Genomic DNA, 17,285 nt, shown 5'->3' with positions numbered 1-17,285 from the left:
GAGCAAGGCCATTCTGTCAGGTTTAGTGGGATAGGCTGAAACTGTGAAGCATAAGTGCTACCGCAGGTAACAGGCTTCTCCTGCCATGTAGGGTTTTAAAGATAATCAGCAGCGCTTGACTTGCACTCAGTAGCCCAGTGGGATACAGTGCAGTTCAGGTAGCAGCAATATGAGTGGTTAGAGTGCAGTACTGCAGGCTACTTCTGCTGACTCCCGTCTGCTTGCAGTTTGGTAGATCAAATCTCACCAGGCTCAAGGTTGTCTCAGCCTTCCATCTTTCCAAGGTGGGTAAAATGAGGACCCAAATTGTTGAGGGCAATATGCTGACTCTGTAAACCACTTAGAGAGAGCTGTAAAGCACTGTAAAGCAGAATATAATTATAAGTGCTATTGTTATTGTGTGGACGTATCATGGTGTGCCCAATACTGCACATGACACTGCATTTTGGACCAGGTGAAGCTTCTGAATGTTTTTCAAGGGTAGCCCCATGTAGAGGATGTTACAATAGTCCAATCGGGAGTGACTAAGGTATGAGAGGCATGAGCAATGCCTCCTGGTTTAGGAATGGCTGTAACTGGCAAACCAGATGTAACTGTACAAAGGTCCTCATGCCACAGCCACCACTTGCTTCTTGAGTAGAAACCACAAGTCCAGGAGAACCCCCAGATGGCACACCCGCTCTGCTTGAAAGAGTGTTACCATATCCAGAATTAATTATGAAAATCACTACATACAAGAGACCCTAAGCATACAGCCACTCAGTTTTACTGGGATTGAACGAAAGACGGTTCTTCCCCATCCAGACTTCCCAGCCTCCAAGCACCGAGAAAGAATATCAATAGCATCATTTGGACATCCTGAGGTAGAAATGTATCATTGAGTTTTACAGCATGCTGATGATACTTAAATCCGTGCCCGCCCCCCAACATGGATTGAAACCTACCATACCTCTGAACAAAGAGGAAACCTATCAAAGAACTGTCTGCTCCACTCGCAGCCTCCTCAGCCTGTCTAAAGGGATTTCCTGATCAATGACATTGAAAGCTACTGAAAGATCCAGGAGATACTCTGCCCATATCCCTGGCCTGCGAGAGGCACTTACACACGCAATCAGTGCTTTACTGATGCTAATCGCATCCTGAAACTCAACTGCAACAGTGCCACATAATTTGTTTCCTCCAGGGCCCTTCAGTGTTTCAGCCTTACTACTTTCTCAACAACTTTCCCCAACCTTTCCTCATTGGTGTCTGATATAAGTTTTCAAGTCCTTCAGCCTTTTTTATTCTTTCGGGAGGCAGAAATAATTCTTAGCTTCGATGTGGTTCTTTTTCTTTCTTTCTGATAAATATTCAAGTTTGTGACCTTTGGAACCAGGATGACAAAATGCTATGATAATTGCTCTAGTTTATTTTGTTGGTGTGTCTTTAGTAGAATAGAATAGAATAGAATATTTTTATTTATAGACCGCCCTTCTCTCGAAGGACTCAGGGCGGTGTACAGCCAAGAATAAAATACAGAAAGAAAACAACAATACAAAACTAAAAACAACCCTTAAAAACCTATTTGATATGGTTACTTATAGATAAAATATTACCCTCTAAAATTTACAAAAAATTTAAAACCCATAAAATCAATTTGATAATTTAAAATTTAAGCGAGTCCAGCATCCAGTATCTTCCGTGTTAGATAAATATATCTCTTTATATATCTTCTGTGTTAGATATATGTTTACATCTTCATAGAGCTGTGTTTAACAAACGTTCTCCAGGAACTGCAAAACGATTTAGACCGGGAAACGAGCAGCTTGCAAGAACTGGAGGCTCAAAAGCAGGATGCTCAAGATCGTCTGGATGAGATGGATCAACAAAAGGCAAAGCTGAAAGATATGTTAAATGATGTAAGGCAAAAGTGCCAGGAGGAGTCACAAGTGGTGAGTGTGAAAGACGCTGGCTGAGTGGGATGAAATCCATTTTCAATTCTTTTGATTCCCTAGAATGTAAAATATTTCTTCAAAGAACGAGAGAAAAGTTCCAAGAACTTACTGAACATAACTCTAAGTTGAGTTATATGAGGGTACCATATTCAAAGAGTTTGACCAAAGTTTGTAAACTTGACCAAAGTTTATACATAAATCTGCACGAATAAATTTATGGCATAGAAATCTATCGACTATCTTCTCATCTGTCCTGACTAAACCAACCCTCCATATTTAGTGGTGGTCTGAGTTGGGTATAAGATGCTGAGATGGGAAGTAGCAGGTGGTTTTCAACTTCACACTAATTTTTTAAAAACCTTTCCTGCTACCAAATCTGAGTTGAAATCTTTGTTTTAGATCACATCATTAAAAATGCAGATTCAGTCCCAGGAATCAGATCTAAAGTCCCAAGAAGATGACATCAGTAGAGCAAAAACTAAGTTGAATCGCCTTCAGCAGGAAGAGACCCAGTTGGAGCAGAGCATCCAGGCTGGGAAAGTACAACTGGAAACAATAATCAAATCTTTAAAATCCACTCAGGAAGAAATTAACCAGGTAGTGTGAGCATTTCTGATAATAGATTCTTGTCTTCCCCATTTTTGGCTCAAAGGATGACCTTAGCCAATCAAATCAGTTTTGTAGGTTCAGGATGCTAGAACTTACCATGCTGACATCGTTATTCTCTCCTTTGAGGAGATGTGCCTAATTCTGCCATTCATTAGCGGTTTTCCATTTCTGAAAGCCAAAGTGCCTTTCCACTGGGTTTTTAGGTTTGTTTGTTTGTTTGGGGGGGACGGTTTGGGAAAGGAAACAGTCCCTTATATCCCTGCTTTGGTTTTAATTGCAGTTGTTTTTCAACCTAACACCAGATTTAAGTGGAAATTAACAAAAACATACTCCTGCTTTTATACTAAAAACTGTTCTAAATATTTTCACTAATATTGAAACCTTTCCAGATGTCAGTTTTTGAAAATCGTATTATGAGATCAGAGTGCAAAAAAAATGTGTATGCTTCAGCCTTATTTTTAAAGGCGTTCAGAGGAGGCAGTCCTCAATTTATGACCACAATTGGGATCAGAATTTCCATTGCTAAACAAGGCAGTGAGAAGCTCCCAGTTTTCAAACTTTTTTGTGGTTAAGCTAATCATTGTAATTGTTAAGTGCTGCAACCATCATAAATACATGCGGTTGTGTCCAAATTTTTGATCACATGACTATGGGGATTCTGTTATGATTGTAAGTACAAGAACTGGTCACAAGTCACTTTTTTCAGTGACGTAACTTCACACGGTCATTAAATGAGTGGTGATGAGTTGAAGTATATAGGTGAAAGTGGTCTAAAATTTGTACCTCTTACTTTTTAAGATGATAAGAAAATCTATTGTATGTAAAAGTAAATAGAACTTAATACTGTGTTTCCCTGAAAATAAGGCCCAGTCTTATTTTCTTTTCAGCCCCAAAAGAAGCACCAGGTCTTATTTTTGGGGGATGCCTTACCCACTTATTTTAGGACCACCACAGTCATGCCTCCCATGCCCCAACACCTGAAGTGCCGCTGTCTGACCTGCAGTCGCTCACAGTCCGTCGCCATGTGGCTCATCGCGCCGGTCGCCACCCACAGCAGGAGGCTACATGGTGTGTTGTGCTGTTGCACATGTGAGCGGTGGTACTGGCGCAATGCCGCAAACAGCCACAAGCAGCTGCAGAAAAAGTCGGGCAGCAGCGCAACAGGTGTCAGGATGTAGGAGGCCTAGCTGTGGCGGTCCTAGGTAAGAGGGTGTGGGGCACATGGGGCAGTTCCATACAGATCCCAGCCTAGCTTGATTTTTTTATGCCTGCGCCTTGCCCCACCTTGTATAACCAGATGGTGGGCAAGGCTTAACTAGGGCTTATTTTGGGGGTAGGTCTTACATGAGGCACAGGTGTGAAAATCTGGCCAGGGCTTGTTTTCGGGGTAGGTCATATTTTCAGGGAAACACGGTAGTAGAACTATTTATTCAGGGAGGTGGTGGATTCCCCTTTACTTGGTACATTTAAGCAGAGGTCATTGGTTCAGAATGCTTTAATCTGCCCTGGGTGTCAGGGTTCCAAGTAACAGACGCAATGCAAACAAAACTCCGAGACTCTTGTTGGAGCGTCTTCAGGGGTGCCACTGGGTCTGAGCAAGTGTCTAAATGGCTCCTTCCAGTTTCTGTTCTATTACTTTAGGCCTGTAGCAGAGGTGGGTTTTAGCAGGTTCTGACCAGTTCTGGAGAACCAGTAGTAAAAATTCTGACTGGCCCTGCCCACATCTATTCTCTGCCTCCCAAGTCCCAGCTGATCAGGAGGAAATAGGGATTTGTAGTAACCTTCCCCTGGAGTGGGGTGGGAATGGAGATTTTACAGTATCCTTCCCCTGCCATGCCCACCAAGCCACGCCCACCAAGCCACACCCACAGAACCGGTAGCAAAAAATTTTTGAAACCTACCACTGTTTTGTAGGTGGGAAGATGAAAGCTTTTTAATCAGTGGACTCTTTCTAACCTTGGTTCTATCCTTCCTCTTACAGGCAAGGAGTAAGTTATCTCGGCTTCAAGAGACCCTTCAGGAAGCCAACCAGAGCATTGAACAGTACAATGAAGCTTTAAATGGACTTCACAGTGGCAGCATGACTAACCTGGCAGATCTGAATGAGGGAAACATCCAAAAAGACCGGGGCGGGTTTGGGACTTTGGTGAGAAATTGTGTAGAATAGATGGAGTGCATGTGTGCATGGCCTTATGTATGAAGGAACGTGTTGGAGAGAAGGGAGTAGGAAAAATGTGTGGAAAAGAATGAGAGTAGTTGAAAAATTTACCATAGTGGCAAATATCTGTAGCTTGGGTGCATTCTCTGAGTTTGTGGGTTGGTTTCCAAATGTTTTGTTACCAGGCTAGGTAACATCTTCAGTGCAGTTTAGGGGATGATGTCAGTGCCAGTGTTCTTAAGAACAAGTTCAGAGGATGAACCTTCACCCTCGTAGCGGAAAAGAACATACTCTTGCTATGTTTGGCTTTGATGCCACCCATTTCTACTCTGTGCTCCATTCTCAGTTGGTATTTTTCAACAACTTTTTCATCCTAAGACAGTGATTGTAATGAAACCTTATTTGAATTTGTCTCCTGGTGATTCCATGGACACCCCAATCTTGTTTATTTATTTATTTATAATTTAATTTCTATACCGCCCTTCTCCCGAAAGACTCAGGGCGGTTTACAGCCATATTTAAAAAACACAATACCACCAAGTTTAAAACAGAATTTAAAAACAAATATTTAAAAGGCCGAATAAAACTAAAACGGTCAAAGACCAACATAAAACCCAGTTAAAATTACAATTAAAATTACACTTAGGCTAGTCCCGCACGGTGAAATAATATAGTCTTAAGTTCCCGTTTGAAGGTCCGGAGGTCGGGTAGTTGGCGTAACCCCGGAGGCAGCTCATTCCAAAGGGCCGGAGCCGCCACAGAGAAGGCTCTCCTCCTGGAGGCCGCCAACCGACATTGTTTGGTCAACGGCACCCTGAGCAGGCCTACCCTGTGGGAGCACACAGGTCGTTGGGAGGCTATCGGTGGCAGAAGGCGGTCTCGTAAATAGCCCGGTCCTAAGCCATGGAGCACTTTAAAGGTGGTAACCAACACCTTGAATTGCACCCGGAAGGCTACCGGCAGCCAGTGCAGGCCGCGCAGGATAGGTGTTATGTGGGAGCAACGGGGTGCTCCCTCTATCACCCGCGCAGCCACATTCTGGACTAGCTGGAGCCTCCTGGTGCTCTTCAAGGGGAGCCCCATGTAGAGAGCATTGCAATAGTCCAGGCGGGAAGTAACGAGGGTGTGAGTGACCGTGCGTAAGGAGTCCCGGTCTAGGAAGGGGCGCAACTTGCGAATCAGGCAAACCTGATAAAATGCTCCCCTGGCGACGGCTGTCAAATGTTCCTCTAAGGACAGCCGATCGTCCAGGAGAATGCCCAAGTTGCGCACCCTCCCCCTGGGGGTCAATACTTCACCCCCAACAGTCAGCGATGGCGTAAGCTGACTGTACCGGGACGCCGGAACCCATAGCCACTCTGTCTTGGAGGGGTTGAGCTGGAGCCTGTTCCTCCCCATCCAGACCCGCACAGCTCCAAGACACCGGGCCATCACTTCGACGACTTCGTTGGGGTGGTTCGGGGTGGAAATGTACAGCTGAGTATCATCAGCGTACAGATGGTAATCCACCCCGAAGCCATGGATAACCTCATCCAGCGGCTTCATATAGATGTTGAACAGGAGAGGCGAGAGAACCGACCCCTGTGGGAACCCTATGGAAATGATTTGCTATTATTTGGGAATATTTTTTGACCAGCTCACAACCCCCAAATTTCCTAGTGATCTCCATCCAAGTATTACTAGCCAATTCTGACTCGTCTGAGCTTCATTGATATCAGTCCAGCTCAGTTAATGCCTTGAGGATTAGCCGACAACAGGAGCTGGCAATGTTTCAGAAGCTGGTGGGGTGCGCTTTTATTTTAAAAAACATCACCCTCTGAGGGCTAAAAGTTATGCAGCTGATAGCATGAGGATGGCTAGAGAAATGAGGAGAAACTGAAATGAATAATTTGTGCTTTATTCCAATTTAGAAACTGGAAATAATGCTGCCAAATATTCTACATTTGCTACAGATTGTAGTAGATTTCATGGAAATGCTCTAGAGAGTACAGACTGGGTGATACTGATAATGGGTTGCCCACCTCTGTGAGAGTAAAATTCTTTATTTTAAAAAAGAAACCCTCTTTTGTTGGATAGCTTGTCCTATCTTACCCATTTGGATTGCAGTTCTTTATGTTGCCCAAATATCAGGATTGTGAAGTCCAGTCCTAGCAGCTGGATTTCAGATGAGCAGCAAGGAGATGCCCATTGGATTATGTTAAAAAAAAGGACTTTTATGTCCATTATATGAAGATTTTAATAAGAGTCTACTAATGGTAATAAGGGTCTGGCCACATTATCTTTGGAAGTTCATTTTTTAATTTAAAATCTAAAAGCTGCAAAAAATGGTTCATGTTTTGGTGTCCGATAAATACAGTTTCAGTATACAAGATAAATAAAATACTGTCTAGAAGAAGGGCTATTAAACAAGTTAAAACTAGGGATAAAGAAGCAGTTGATTAAACCGAGCTAACCTTGAAACTATTAGAGAGTATCATATTAAGGGATGTTTGTCTTGGCCACCTTGATCGAGAGGTCCCTTGAGGTTCACACCTTTGCCCGCTGGCCATCTGACCTTCGTAATCACTTTATGTTTGATTCCAGGATGATCCATTCAAGAACAAAGCCCTACTTTTCAGCAATAATGCTCAGGAGTTGCAGACGGATCCTTTTCAAACTGAAGATCCCTTCAAAGGAGCGGATCCCTTCAAAGGCAGTAAGTTTTCATAAGACGGGGCTGTTTGGCACTTTAAAAGCTGCCCAGACAAAGAAGATAGAAGCAGTAGCCAATTGTTACAGTCTTCCTTGAATCTGCAAGTGAATCCCGTTATCAGGATATTTCAGAAGCAAAGCAAAAACTTTTCTCTTAATGAAGAAATACACTTCAAAATGTGTTTCCTACTTCCTGTTTTATCTTAGTGTTGATTTCTATAGCTTTTAATTTCTGTTTTCTTTTCTTCATACAGGCGATCCTTTTCAAAATGACCCTTTTGCTGAACAGCCTCCTGCAGCAGCTGGTAAGACAAACATTTTAAAGGTTCATATTATTTATTTATTACTTTAAAAGTTAAGAGTTTCTGTCTCTGGATGCGAGGTGTCTAGACAGTAATATATTTGTAACAAAAGCCGGGAAGAGAAACCATATAATCTAATATGAATTATAGTTAGTAGGTTCATGCATGGTGATTAAAACTAGCCGTAATACATCCTAACAAAGCAAAGCATTCCATAGTTAGAATAGTAGCAGTTATCCAGGAGAAGAGCCTTTTCTGCTGTGATTCCTGCCCTTAGAAACATTGTGGGGCCCCTTCCCCCCCCCAACCCCCATGAAATCCATACCCACCCTTTAGGCCTTCAAAAGAGACTGATGACTTGGCTCTGCCAACTGGCCAAGGGGCGCATTCTGGAAGTGATTAATGCATAGGTGTCAAACTCGCGACATCACATTACCATCACCTGACGTTTCACGATATTTTCCCCTTCCCAGAGTTGGGGTGGGCGGGGCCTGTGTGTGATGCATCCGGCCCTCGGGCCACAGTTTGATACCCCTAGGTTAATGGATTAAGACAAGACCCCAACTCCCCCCCCCCATATCTTGCTCCCTTCCTCCCCATCTCTGTCATTTTTAATTCATCTAATGTTACTATCTATTGCTTTAATGTTTTTATTAGTTTCTAATTATTGTAAACCCTCTAGTCTCAACTCCAAGTGAGATGGACAGCATATAAATTGAATATATAAATAGTTAACACTAAAATGGCTATTAAATTTGTAGAGTCGTAAAGTTGGAAAGGGCAACGTAGTCCAATTCCTTCTTCAGAGATTTAAGTTAAAGTATCCCAGATAGACAGTCCCCTGAACACATCTAAGTGAAGGGAAGCCCTCTGCTTCTTTGGATAGTGGGTTTTGCTGTTCCTGTACTTAGAAATGCTTTTCTGACATTCAGTTAAAATCAGCCTTCCTGTATTTGATTTGTCTTAATTTCCTGTTAATCTTCTACCTTTAACTGTCTTACATCAGATCCATTTGGAGGTGATCCTTTTAAAGAAAGTGATCCATTCCGGACATCTGTGCCTGAGGATTTCTTTAAAAAGCCTGAAAAAAGTGATCCGTTCACTTCAGACCCTTTCTTGCAAAATTCCACACTGCCCTCTAAAGTAAGGAGGCTTGGTTTATTCTAGTTATACTTTAGACTTTTGCCCCACTGTAGTCAAATGGTTAACAGCAAAGCAAGATTAATATAACTCACAACTGTGTAGCTAAAATTCTAGAATAAGAAAGCATTAAGTTAAGGCTATAAGTTATTCATATGAAAATCAAGATCACAGGAAGTGAATGTACTGTGCTGCGCAGGTCAGACCACACCTGAAATGCAGTGTCCAGTTTTAGTCACCATAATATAAAGGAATGCCGAGGAACTGGAAACAGCATGTCATGACCCATGACGTAGGTAACTCTGACTGTAAAGAAGCTGCTTCAGCTGAACAGGTGGAATGTCAGCCTCAGGAGACATCAAGTGAGGAATCTTCTGAAGCTGATCAAACACAGCCAGCATCAATACAGCTGCAGCCGTCAGATGATGCAGTGTGGCTTCAAAGCCCCAGGACTCTGCAAGGGGAGACAGAAAGAGAGAGAGAGAGAGAGCGAGCAAAGATGCTCAGCGAGGCTTTTTGCCAACAAGGGAAGGCTTGCCTTAATTAAATACAGCTGGCTGAAGCCTTAATTTAAGAGGCAGCTGTGACCCACATTTCCTGGTTGTAAGCAACTATCAGATCTTCTGTGTCTGACGTGCCTTTGCCTCCTGATTGTGTGAGAAAACTGAAAAACTGATTCTCAGACCAGCTGACAAATCATGTTTGGCTCTCCTGACTTTGGATTGGATCTTGAGTAGCCTTCTGTGTGCTTCTTTGGAAAGTGAAATCTACTCAGGACCAACCTTGTAATATCCAGAGACTGTTTGATTTATACTCTTTTGCTTGTCTGCCATTTGTTTTCTTAGTCTGGAGTAAATTGCTTACTGTCTCTTAGCAACTGTGCGTATTTGAAATCTGAAACTGGACTGAATACGGAGAAGAGTTGACAAAGATGATGAGGAGCTTGGAAGATAAATTCTGTGAAAAGCAGTTAAAGGAACTTGATATATTTAGCCTAAAGCAAGGTAGGCTAAGGATAGGTGGGATACCAGATTACTGATGCAAGAAGGGCTGTCACAGGGAAGAGAGTGTGGGTTTATTCTCAGAGCACATGAGGATAAAATAAGAAGCAATTCTTGGAAACTTTACAGAGGAATTAGCTTTACAGAGCCAAGTCTGCTAACTTTACAGAGGAGATAGGAGTTAAATAGGGAGGAATTTCCTAACTGTGAGAGCTATTAAACAGTGGAACAACCTGCTTCCTAAAGTTGTGGATGTTCTATCACTGGACAGCCAAGAAAAGATTGGACAGCCATTTGTCTGGGGTGATATAAGGATTCCTGTACTAGGCAGCGTTGTTGGATTAAAAGACCTCTGGGGTCCATTCCAGCCCTGTGATTCTACCAAATAAAAACTTTGATCAAAGGAACATAATGCCAACATAATATCAGTAGCCACAAAGCTTAAAGATGTCATCATCCCAGTCTCCATAACCAATCTGGAGGAGGCTCCATTTTTCAGAAAGTAATTTGATGCTGTAGCTGTTTTGATCATTTAGGATCACTTATTATTTCACCCCTCAGACTAATAGTCCTCTAAGAATTAACTAGCAAAATGCCAACAGATCCAGCAAAATTGCCACAATGTGTTATAAAATCACAAAGATCTGAGAACCTGGGTAAATGGTCTTGACTGGAACCAGCATATAGGGTCAAACAAGCCTCCTGAATGAAAGCATTTCAGAAATCCATCCAGCGCTCATTTTTGGTGGTCAGAGCAACTCTTGAGACCGCCATTATTGCAGCAGAATGAAAGGGTTGGTATTTAAGGTTTGGAGCTCTGGAGTGTCTCCATAGATGGTCAGCACTTAGTGTTCCTCTGTGAAAATGTTCTGGGGAAACAGACCTGCCACTTGGAAGTCTTCCAGAGTCAAGAAAAGGATGCGGCCAAGAGATCTTTTGCCCAGTTCTACCTGCTGTGCCAGTTGCAGCTCTACCCTGGAGTATCTTATTACGTTGATACCTGCCCAGATCACCATACATCTGGACTGCTGTAGTATATTCATATGGACTGCCTTTGAAGATCCTCGAAAACTGCAACTCATTCAGAATTTGCTTTGTCCTGTCCGGCACTTGGTGCTTTGCTCATGTGATGTTGATTCTGCACAGTGATGGGTTTCAAAATTTTTTACTACCAGTTCTGTGGGTGTGGCTTGGTGGGCGTGGCAGGGGAAAGATACTTGTAAAATCTCCATTCTTACCCCACTCCAGGGAAGGATACTGCAAAATCCCCATTTCCTCCTGATTAGCTGGGACTCGGGAGGCAGATAATAGATGGGGGGCGGGGCCAGTCATAGGTGGTATTACCAGTTGTCCGAACTACTCAAATTTTCCACTACCGGTTCTCCAGAACTGGTCAGAACCTGCTGAAACCTACCTCTGATACACCCAGACCAATGGTGGGTTTCAAAAAAATTTACTACCAGTTCTGTGGGTGTGGCTTAGGGGGTGTGGCTTGATGGCCGTGGCACGGGAAGGTTACTGCAAAATCCCCATTTCCTCCCGATCAGCTGGGACTTAGGAGGCAGAGAATAGATGGAGGCGGGGCCAGTCAGAATTTTTACTATTGGTTCTCTGAACTACTCAAAATTTCTGCTACCGGTTTTCCAGAACTGGTCAGAACCTGCTGAAACCTCTGATTCTGCAGATGTTGTGCTGGTTGCCATTAGGTTTCCACGGGCAATTGAATGTGCTGGTTTTATCTTATAAAACCTGTTATGGCTTGTTCCTGGATATCTTCAAGACTGCCTCCACCACTGGATTCAGTTTCCTTGAGACATCTTTCCCAGGAGAAACTGTGGGTCGTGCCCTATACTGGGAAATGAGGGGGCAGAACTCAAAGGCATTGCTTTTCTGTGATGGCCATGGTCCCCTGGAATGGCTCCCCCAGAGACAAGATTGACTCCAATGGAAATAACTTCTGGGAACTTGTGAAACTGAGTTATTGTGGGCAGCATGGGGCAACTTGTAATACTCTTTGGGTTATGTGATTTTTTTTAAAAAAATGAACAATTATTTCATAATTGTGAACCGCCAAGAATCTTGAGATGTGATAGAATATAAATTAAATGTGATACAGATGGTCCTTATTTATCGATACTCATCAGCGACGGAAATTACGAAGGCAATTAAACGAGGGGTACTTACCATTGGGCCCTTTAGGTGTGGCCATCACAGTGTCCCCAGGGTCACATGGTTGTGATTCAGTCACTTGGTAACTGGCTCCCAATTACAGCATTGTAGACTCTCGTGGTCACGTGATCATCATTTATAACCTTCACTACCAGCTTCTGACAAGCAAACGTCAATGGGGAAGCTGGCAGGAGGTCTCAAGTGATCCCGCGACCTTGTGCTTTACAACAGCAGAGAATTGGTTTAACAAAGGCAGTTAGAAGTGCCGGAACTGCCTTCACGTAAGCAGAAGAGTCACATATCGCTTTTTGTGACTGTGTCGCATAGTGATGGAAATTCTGATCCTAATTGCCATTGATACCTCTCACCGACCCGTGCGCTCTCACAGAGAGGGACTCCTCAGGGTGCCGTCAGCGAGACAGTGTCGTCTGGCGACACCCAGGGGAAGGGCCTTCTCTGTGGGGGCTCCCACCCTCTGGAACGAACTCCCCCCAGGACTTCGTCAACTTCCGGACCTCCGAACCTTCCATCGCGAGCTTAAAACACATTTATTCATCTGCGCAGGACTGGATTAGTTTTTAAATTCGTGGGTTTTTAAGGGGTTTTAAATGGGTTTTTAATGGGTTTTTAATGGGTTTTATTATTTGCTAAATTTTAATTGCGGCCAAATTGAATAAGTTTTTAGTGGTATTTTAATAGTATTTATTTTGTAATAGTACTGTTTATTTTATCTGGCTGTAAACCGCCCTGAGTCCTTCGGGAGAAGGGCGGTATAAAAATTTAAATAATAAATAAATAAATAAATAAATTGTAAAGTGAGGACTTCCTGTAACATGGCTTTCTTCCCTATCTCTAGCAAGCCAAGTTCCTCTAATGTTTTTTATCCTTCTGCTCTCCATTTCAGCCAAACCTCTTTGAGAACAGTGACCCTTTCCTAACTCTGAGCATGTCTTCTTCGAAAGGGCCAGGTAAGAATAGAGGTGTTCTTCCTCTCCTCCTGTTTGACAGGTTTGAATTCATCGTTTATGCTTTGCTATTTCCCATTGTCCATATTTACATCCGTCCACTTCCATTCAACTTCAAACACTGGTACCTCTGTTCCCCTGAAAATAAGACCTATCCCAAAAATAAGACCTAGCATGTTTTTACGTGTGCACCTAATATAAGACCTAGCTTCAAAATAAGCCCTTCTTAAGAGCCTGCACAGCCACCCACCCGCTCATTCCGTCTGGCTGCTTGTGGTGTCGCGGCCACAAGGGGGGGGTGGAGCTACCCCAAGTGCCCCGTACCGGCTTACCTCAGGGCCCCCACATCTAAGGCATCCATGCCCCAACACGTGCCTCATGGCAGCAGCACTAGCAACAATGTGCGGCAGGAATCCACATGGCAACCGGCCCATTTCTTCTGCTTGCTCGTGGCTACAACAAAGCAGGAGGCTGAGTGGTATGCCGTGGCCGCGAGGTGAGGCAGTTTTCAGAGCATGGATGGCCTGGCTGAGGTAAACCGGTGTGGGGCGTGTGAGGCAGCTCCACCCCTCCATGCCTCACGGCGGCACTGGTACACTGCACAGCCTCCTGCCCTGCCGTGTGCAAGCAGAAGAAGTGGGCTCCCGTACATGGGGGGAAATAAGACACCCCCAAAAATAAGCCCTAGTGCTTATTTTGGGGGCCAAAAGCCTACAGGGAAAGATTTACCTATGGTCAAGTTTCTCCTGCATTGCAAGACTCCTGATTTGGCTAGATGTCCCCAGCCGGGAGACAGATTGACCAGAATTCATTCTGCGTTTTGATCGTTAAAACTCAGAATCATTGCACTGTTGATGTTTGCTTTCAGATCCTTTTGGGACATTAGACGCCTTTGGTAGCAGCAGCTTCAGTACCCATAGTAGTGAAGGATTTGCAGATTTCAGTCGAATGTCAAAGGTAAATTTCTCTCAGCAGGTTCTTTTTCTTTGCTAAGGGAAATGGGAAGGTTGCTTTCTGCAGTGGTGGCTTGTGATGAAACAGGAACCAGGCCCGGAAACTTGAAGAACTCCAAGAGAAGATAATATATATAGCTCGGGATTGAACGAAGGGCAGACTCAGGGCAGAGAGACAAAGCAGAAAACAATACCCTAATCAAGGAATTACGAAGGAGAAAAACTGCACCACCCAGTACTGGCAGTGCAAGCTACTCTATATAAACAGGGAGCAAACCCCGGATTTCACTAGTACTAATGACATTACCTAGTCATGTAATGAAATGTCTCCAGGCAGATAAACCAGGCTCAGAGAGCACCAAGGGCACCAAAAGAAGGATCAGATTATCTTTTTCCTTCACAAGCAACATAACGAGCTTCATAGGTTTTGTTGCACTTGTGGGCACCTCGTGTCCAATACTGCAGTTCTTATCTTTGAAGCAAATTGAGTTTGGCTCATTCTGACGTAGTTGCTGCATATTATTGGGTAAATGGCCGTTCTTTCTTCTTTTCCACAGCCCAGCCTATTCTGCGAGGCTCTAGAAATGGTTATGGAGCAGAAACCATCCTTTTCCAAGGTTTAGAGCAAGGATGTTAGACTCAAGGCCCGCGGGCCGAATCTGGCCCCTGGGGTGCTTAGATCTGACCCGCAGGGCTGCCCTGGAAAAAGCAAAGGCCCGGCCAGCAAAAACAGGCTCTCAAGTTCCATTTTTGGCTGCAGCAGCCTCCTGCAACCCTCCTGAGCTCTGTTTTCACTGGCAGAGGGTTGCAGAAGGCTGTTGCAGCCAAAAATGGAGCACGGGAGCCTGTTTGCCCTGGCGGAGCACTCGGGCCTCCACAGGCACCCCCAACACGAGTGACATTGAGCTGGCCATGCCCACCCTGGCCACGCCCACCCCAGCCCCCCTGAGGTCAAACACAACCCTGATGTGGCCCTCAATGAAATCGAGTTTGACATCCCTGGTTTAGAGAAACACGTTTAAAACATTTTTAATGAAAAGCCCTTTATCCCACTAGATGGCAGCAGTTGTTTTTCCATACCAAGGTGTTCAGCCAGGAAACTCCTATTCTTTTTATCCTATCCAAACCCTTCTTTTCCTTCTGCAAATCTACAATAGTCATAAATATATACTATAGAAGTATGGATGGGGGGGCTGACGAACAGGACAAAGAAAGATTAATTTCAAGGCTATTTTCTGTGAAAATCTATAGGTCAGCGTAAGGTTCATGCTTTAATTGCAAATGATCTCAGGTTCATCTAGCAGCTGATGTGAAAAGCTCTTACCCAGATTTTAATTCACTGCTGCTCTTTAGAGTTGATAGTAAAATAGAGGTGATCCATCTAGTCAATATCCCTATTTCTCTTAGTCGCAAACGGATGTCTCTAGAAGACTTAGGAGCAGGACATATGAGCAGGCAAGTAGCTCCTTCCTCTCTGTTGTTGTCATTGTGTCATTTCTGGCATTCCGATGTAAGCTGCTGCCAGTCCTGGAGGTGGGAGGGGGGAGTAGCTTCCAGAGGCTCTAGAACAGTCACATTGACTGGTAACAGAAAAGAGAGTTCACCCCAGAACCTGGTACAGGAAGTCCTCGATTTACAACAGTTTGCTTAGTGACCATTTGGAAGTTACAGTGGCACTGGAAAAAAAAAGTGACTTATGATCATTTTTCACACTTACGACCATTGCAACATTCCCATGGTCAGGTGATTTACATTTGGATGTTCATATTTATGACAGATTGCAATGTCCCGGGGTCACGCGATCCCCTTTTGCAGCCCTTCTGACAAGCCAAGTCAATGGGGAAACCAGATTCACTTAACAACCATGTTTCTAACTTAACAACTGCAGTGATTCACTTAACAAGTGTGGCAAGAAAGTCGTAAAATGGGACAAAGCTCACTTAACAAATTTCTCAGCGACATAAATTTTGGGCTCATTTGTGGTCATAGATTGAGGACTACCTGTAATCTTTGGTGTGCTCTTAATGGACCAGTTTACTTATGTGTCTAGTCATCCATTTCATCAAAAATTACTCTGGGCAGCATACAATAACCAAATAAAATAATATAAAACCAGAGATTATAAAAACAGTCATAAATATGAACAGTCGTTCTTAAAAATCGAAGTATAATTTAAAAATTAGAGCATACAAAGCGCAGAATAAGTATATAAATCACATGCAGCTGGTCCTTGATTTACAACCATTTGTTTAGTGACTCTTCAACGTTACAATGGCACTGTAAAAAAAGGGACTTGGTCCTCGCCCTGACAACTGTCAAAATTCAAGTGTTTGGCAACCATTTATGATAGTTGTAGTGTCCTGGGGTTTTATGAGTGCCATTTATAATCTTCCCCAGCCAGCTTCCAACAAACAAAATCAGAAAGGGAAGCAGATTTGCTTAAGGACTGCATGATTCACTTAACAACTAAGGCAAAAAAAAAACCTTTTGTAAAATTGGGTGAACTCACTTAACAACTGCCTTGCTTGGCAATGGAAATTCTGGTCCCAGTTGTGGTTGTAAGTCGAGGGCTACCTGTATCAACTGCAGGATAAGGGAGCCCCCTTAAGATATTGCCGGTTCCCTGGGAACCCCAAACCTGTGATTATAACTAAGTCGAAACCAATTTGAGGAATCAGGTCTTGATTCCTCAACATTAAGACAGGAATGGAGTTTGCCATTGGAGTAACCTGAATTTGGGGGTGGGAAATTTTCCGTAAGGCCACAGCATAGAAGGCCACTTCCTAGGATCCACCAATGTAGGTCCCTCGCAGATAGTACTCATGGCATGCTGTATCTGGTTATCTAATGGGATGAGCTGATGTAATTGGGGAGAGGCAGTCCCTCAGATAACCCTGTCCCATGCCATGAATCCAAGTTAGTGACTTCCATATTTCTTCCTATGCTAAATGGCAGGATAGTTACTCTAGATCAGGGGTCTCCAACCTTGGCAACTTTAAGACTTGTGGACCAACTCCCAGAATTCCTCAGCCAGCTTTGCTCAGCTTTGCTGGCTGCTGGAATGACTTGGACGAGGGGATAGATGGGGAACTCATCAAATTTGCAGATGACACCAAGCTGGCAGGAATAGCCAACACTCCAGAAGATAGGTTCAAGATACAGAAAGATCTTGACAGACTAGAACATTGGGCGCTATCTAACAAAATGAAATTCAACAGTGAATTCTGGGAGTTGAAGTCCACAAATCTTAAAGTTGCCAAGTTTGAAGACCCCTGCTCAAGGTAGTGATTAAATCAATTTTACTGGAGATCTGCCCACCTGGGAAATCCAAGCACAGCGTCACATTGTGTGCAATGGCAACTT

The 17,285-nt window shown here is 43.7% G+C and overlaps 1 protein-coding gene across 10 annotated transcripts in view; it reads left to right on the top strand.

Moving 5' to 3' along the window:
• EPS15L1 (epidermal growth factor receptor pathway substrate 15 like 1) overlaps positions 1-17,285 on the top strand; it is a 61,328-nt gene that overhangs the window by 17,467 nt on the left and 26,576 nt on the right. For 6 of the 10 annotated variants that reach the window (XR_009152727.1, XR_009152728.1, XM_058163195.1 and 3 more), the window contains exons 14-22: positions 1,770-1,931; positions 2,334-2,531; positions 4,525-4,689; positions 7,285-7,396; positions 7,647-7,697; positions 8,701-8,837; positions 12,909-12,972; positions 13,838-13,926; positions 15,330-15,377. Coding sequence is in view for 8 of the 10 variants with exons in the window: in XM_058163195.1 (XP_058019178.1) it covers positions 1,770-1,931; positions 2,334-2,531; positions 4,525-4,689; positions 7,285-7,396; positions 7,647-7,697; positions 8,701-8,837; positions 12,909-12,972; positions 13,838-13,926; positions 15,330-15,377 (1,026 nt within the window). In the remaining 2 variants the exon portion in view is untranslated. The other 4 variants (XM_058163194.1, XM_058163197.1, XM_058163193.1 and 1 more) reach the window with 2 other exon arrangements.

Source organism: Ahaetulla prasina, chromosome 1 (genome assembly GCF_028640845.1).
Source record: "Ahaetulla prasina isolate Xishuangbanna chromosome 1, ASM2864084v1, whole genome shotgun sequence".
NCBI lineage: Eukaryota > Metazoa > Chordata > Lepidosauria > Squamata > Colubridae > Ahaetulla > Ahaetulla prasina.
Note: the sequence above shows the minus strand (reverse complement) of the source record. Positions and strands in the feature narration are given on the sequence as shown.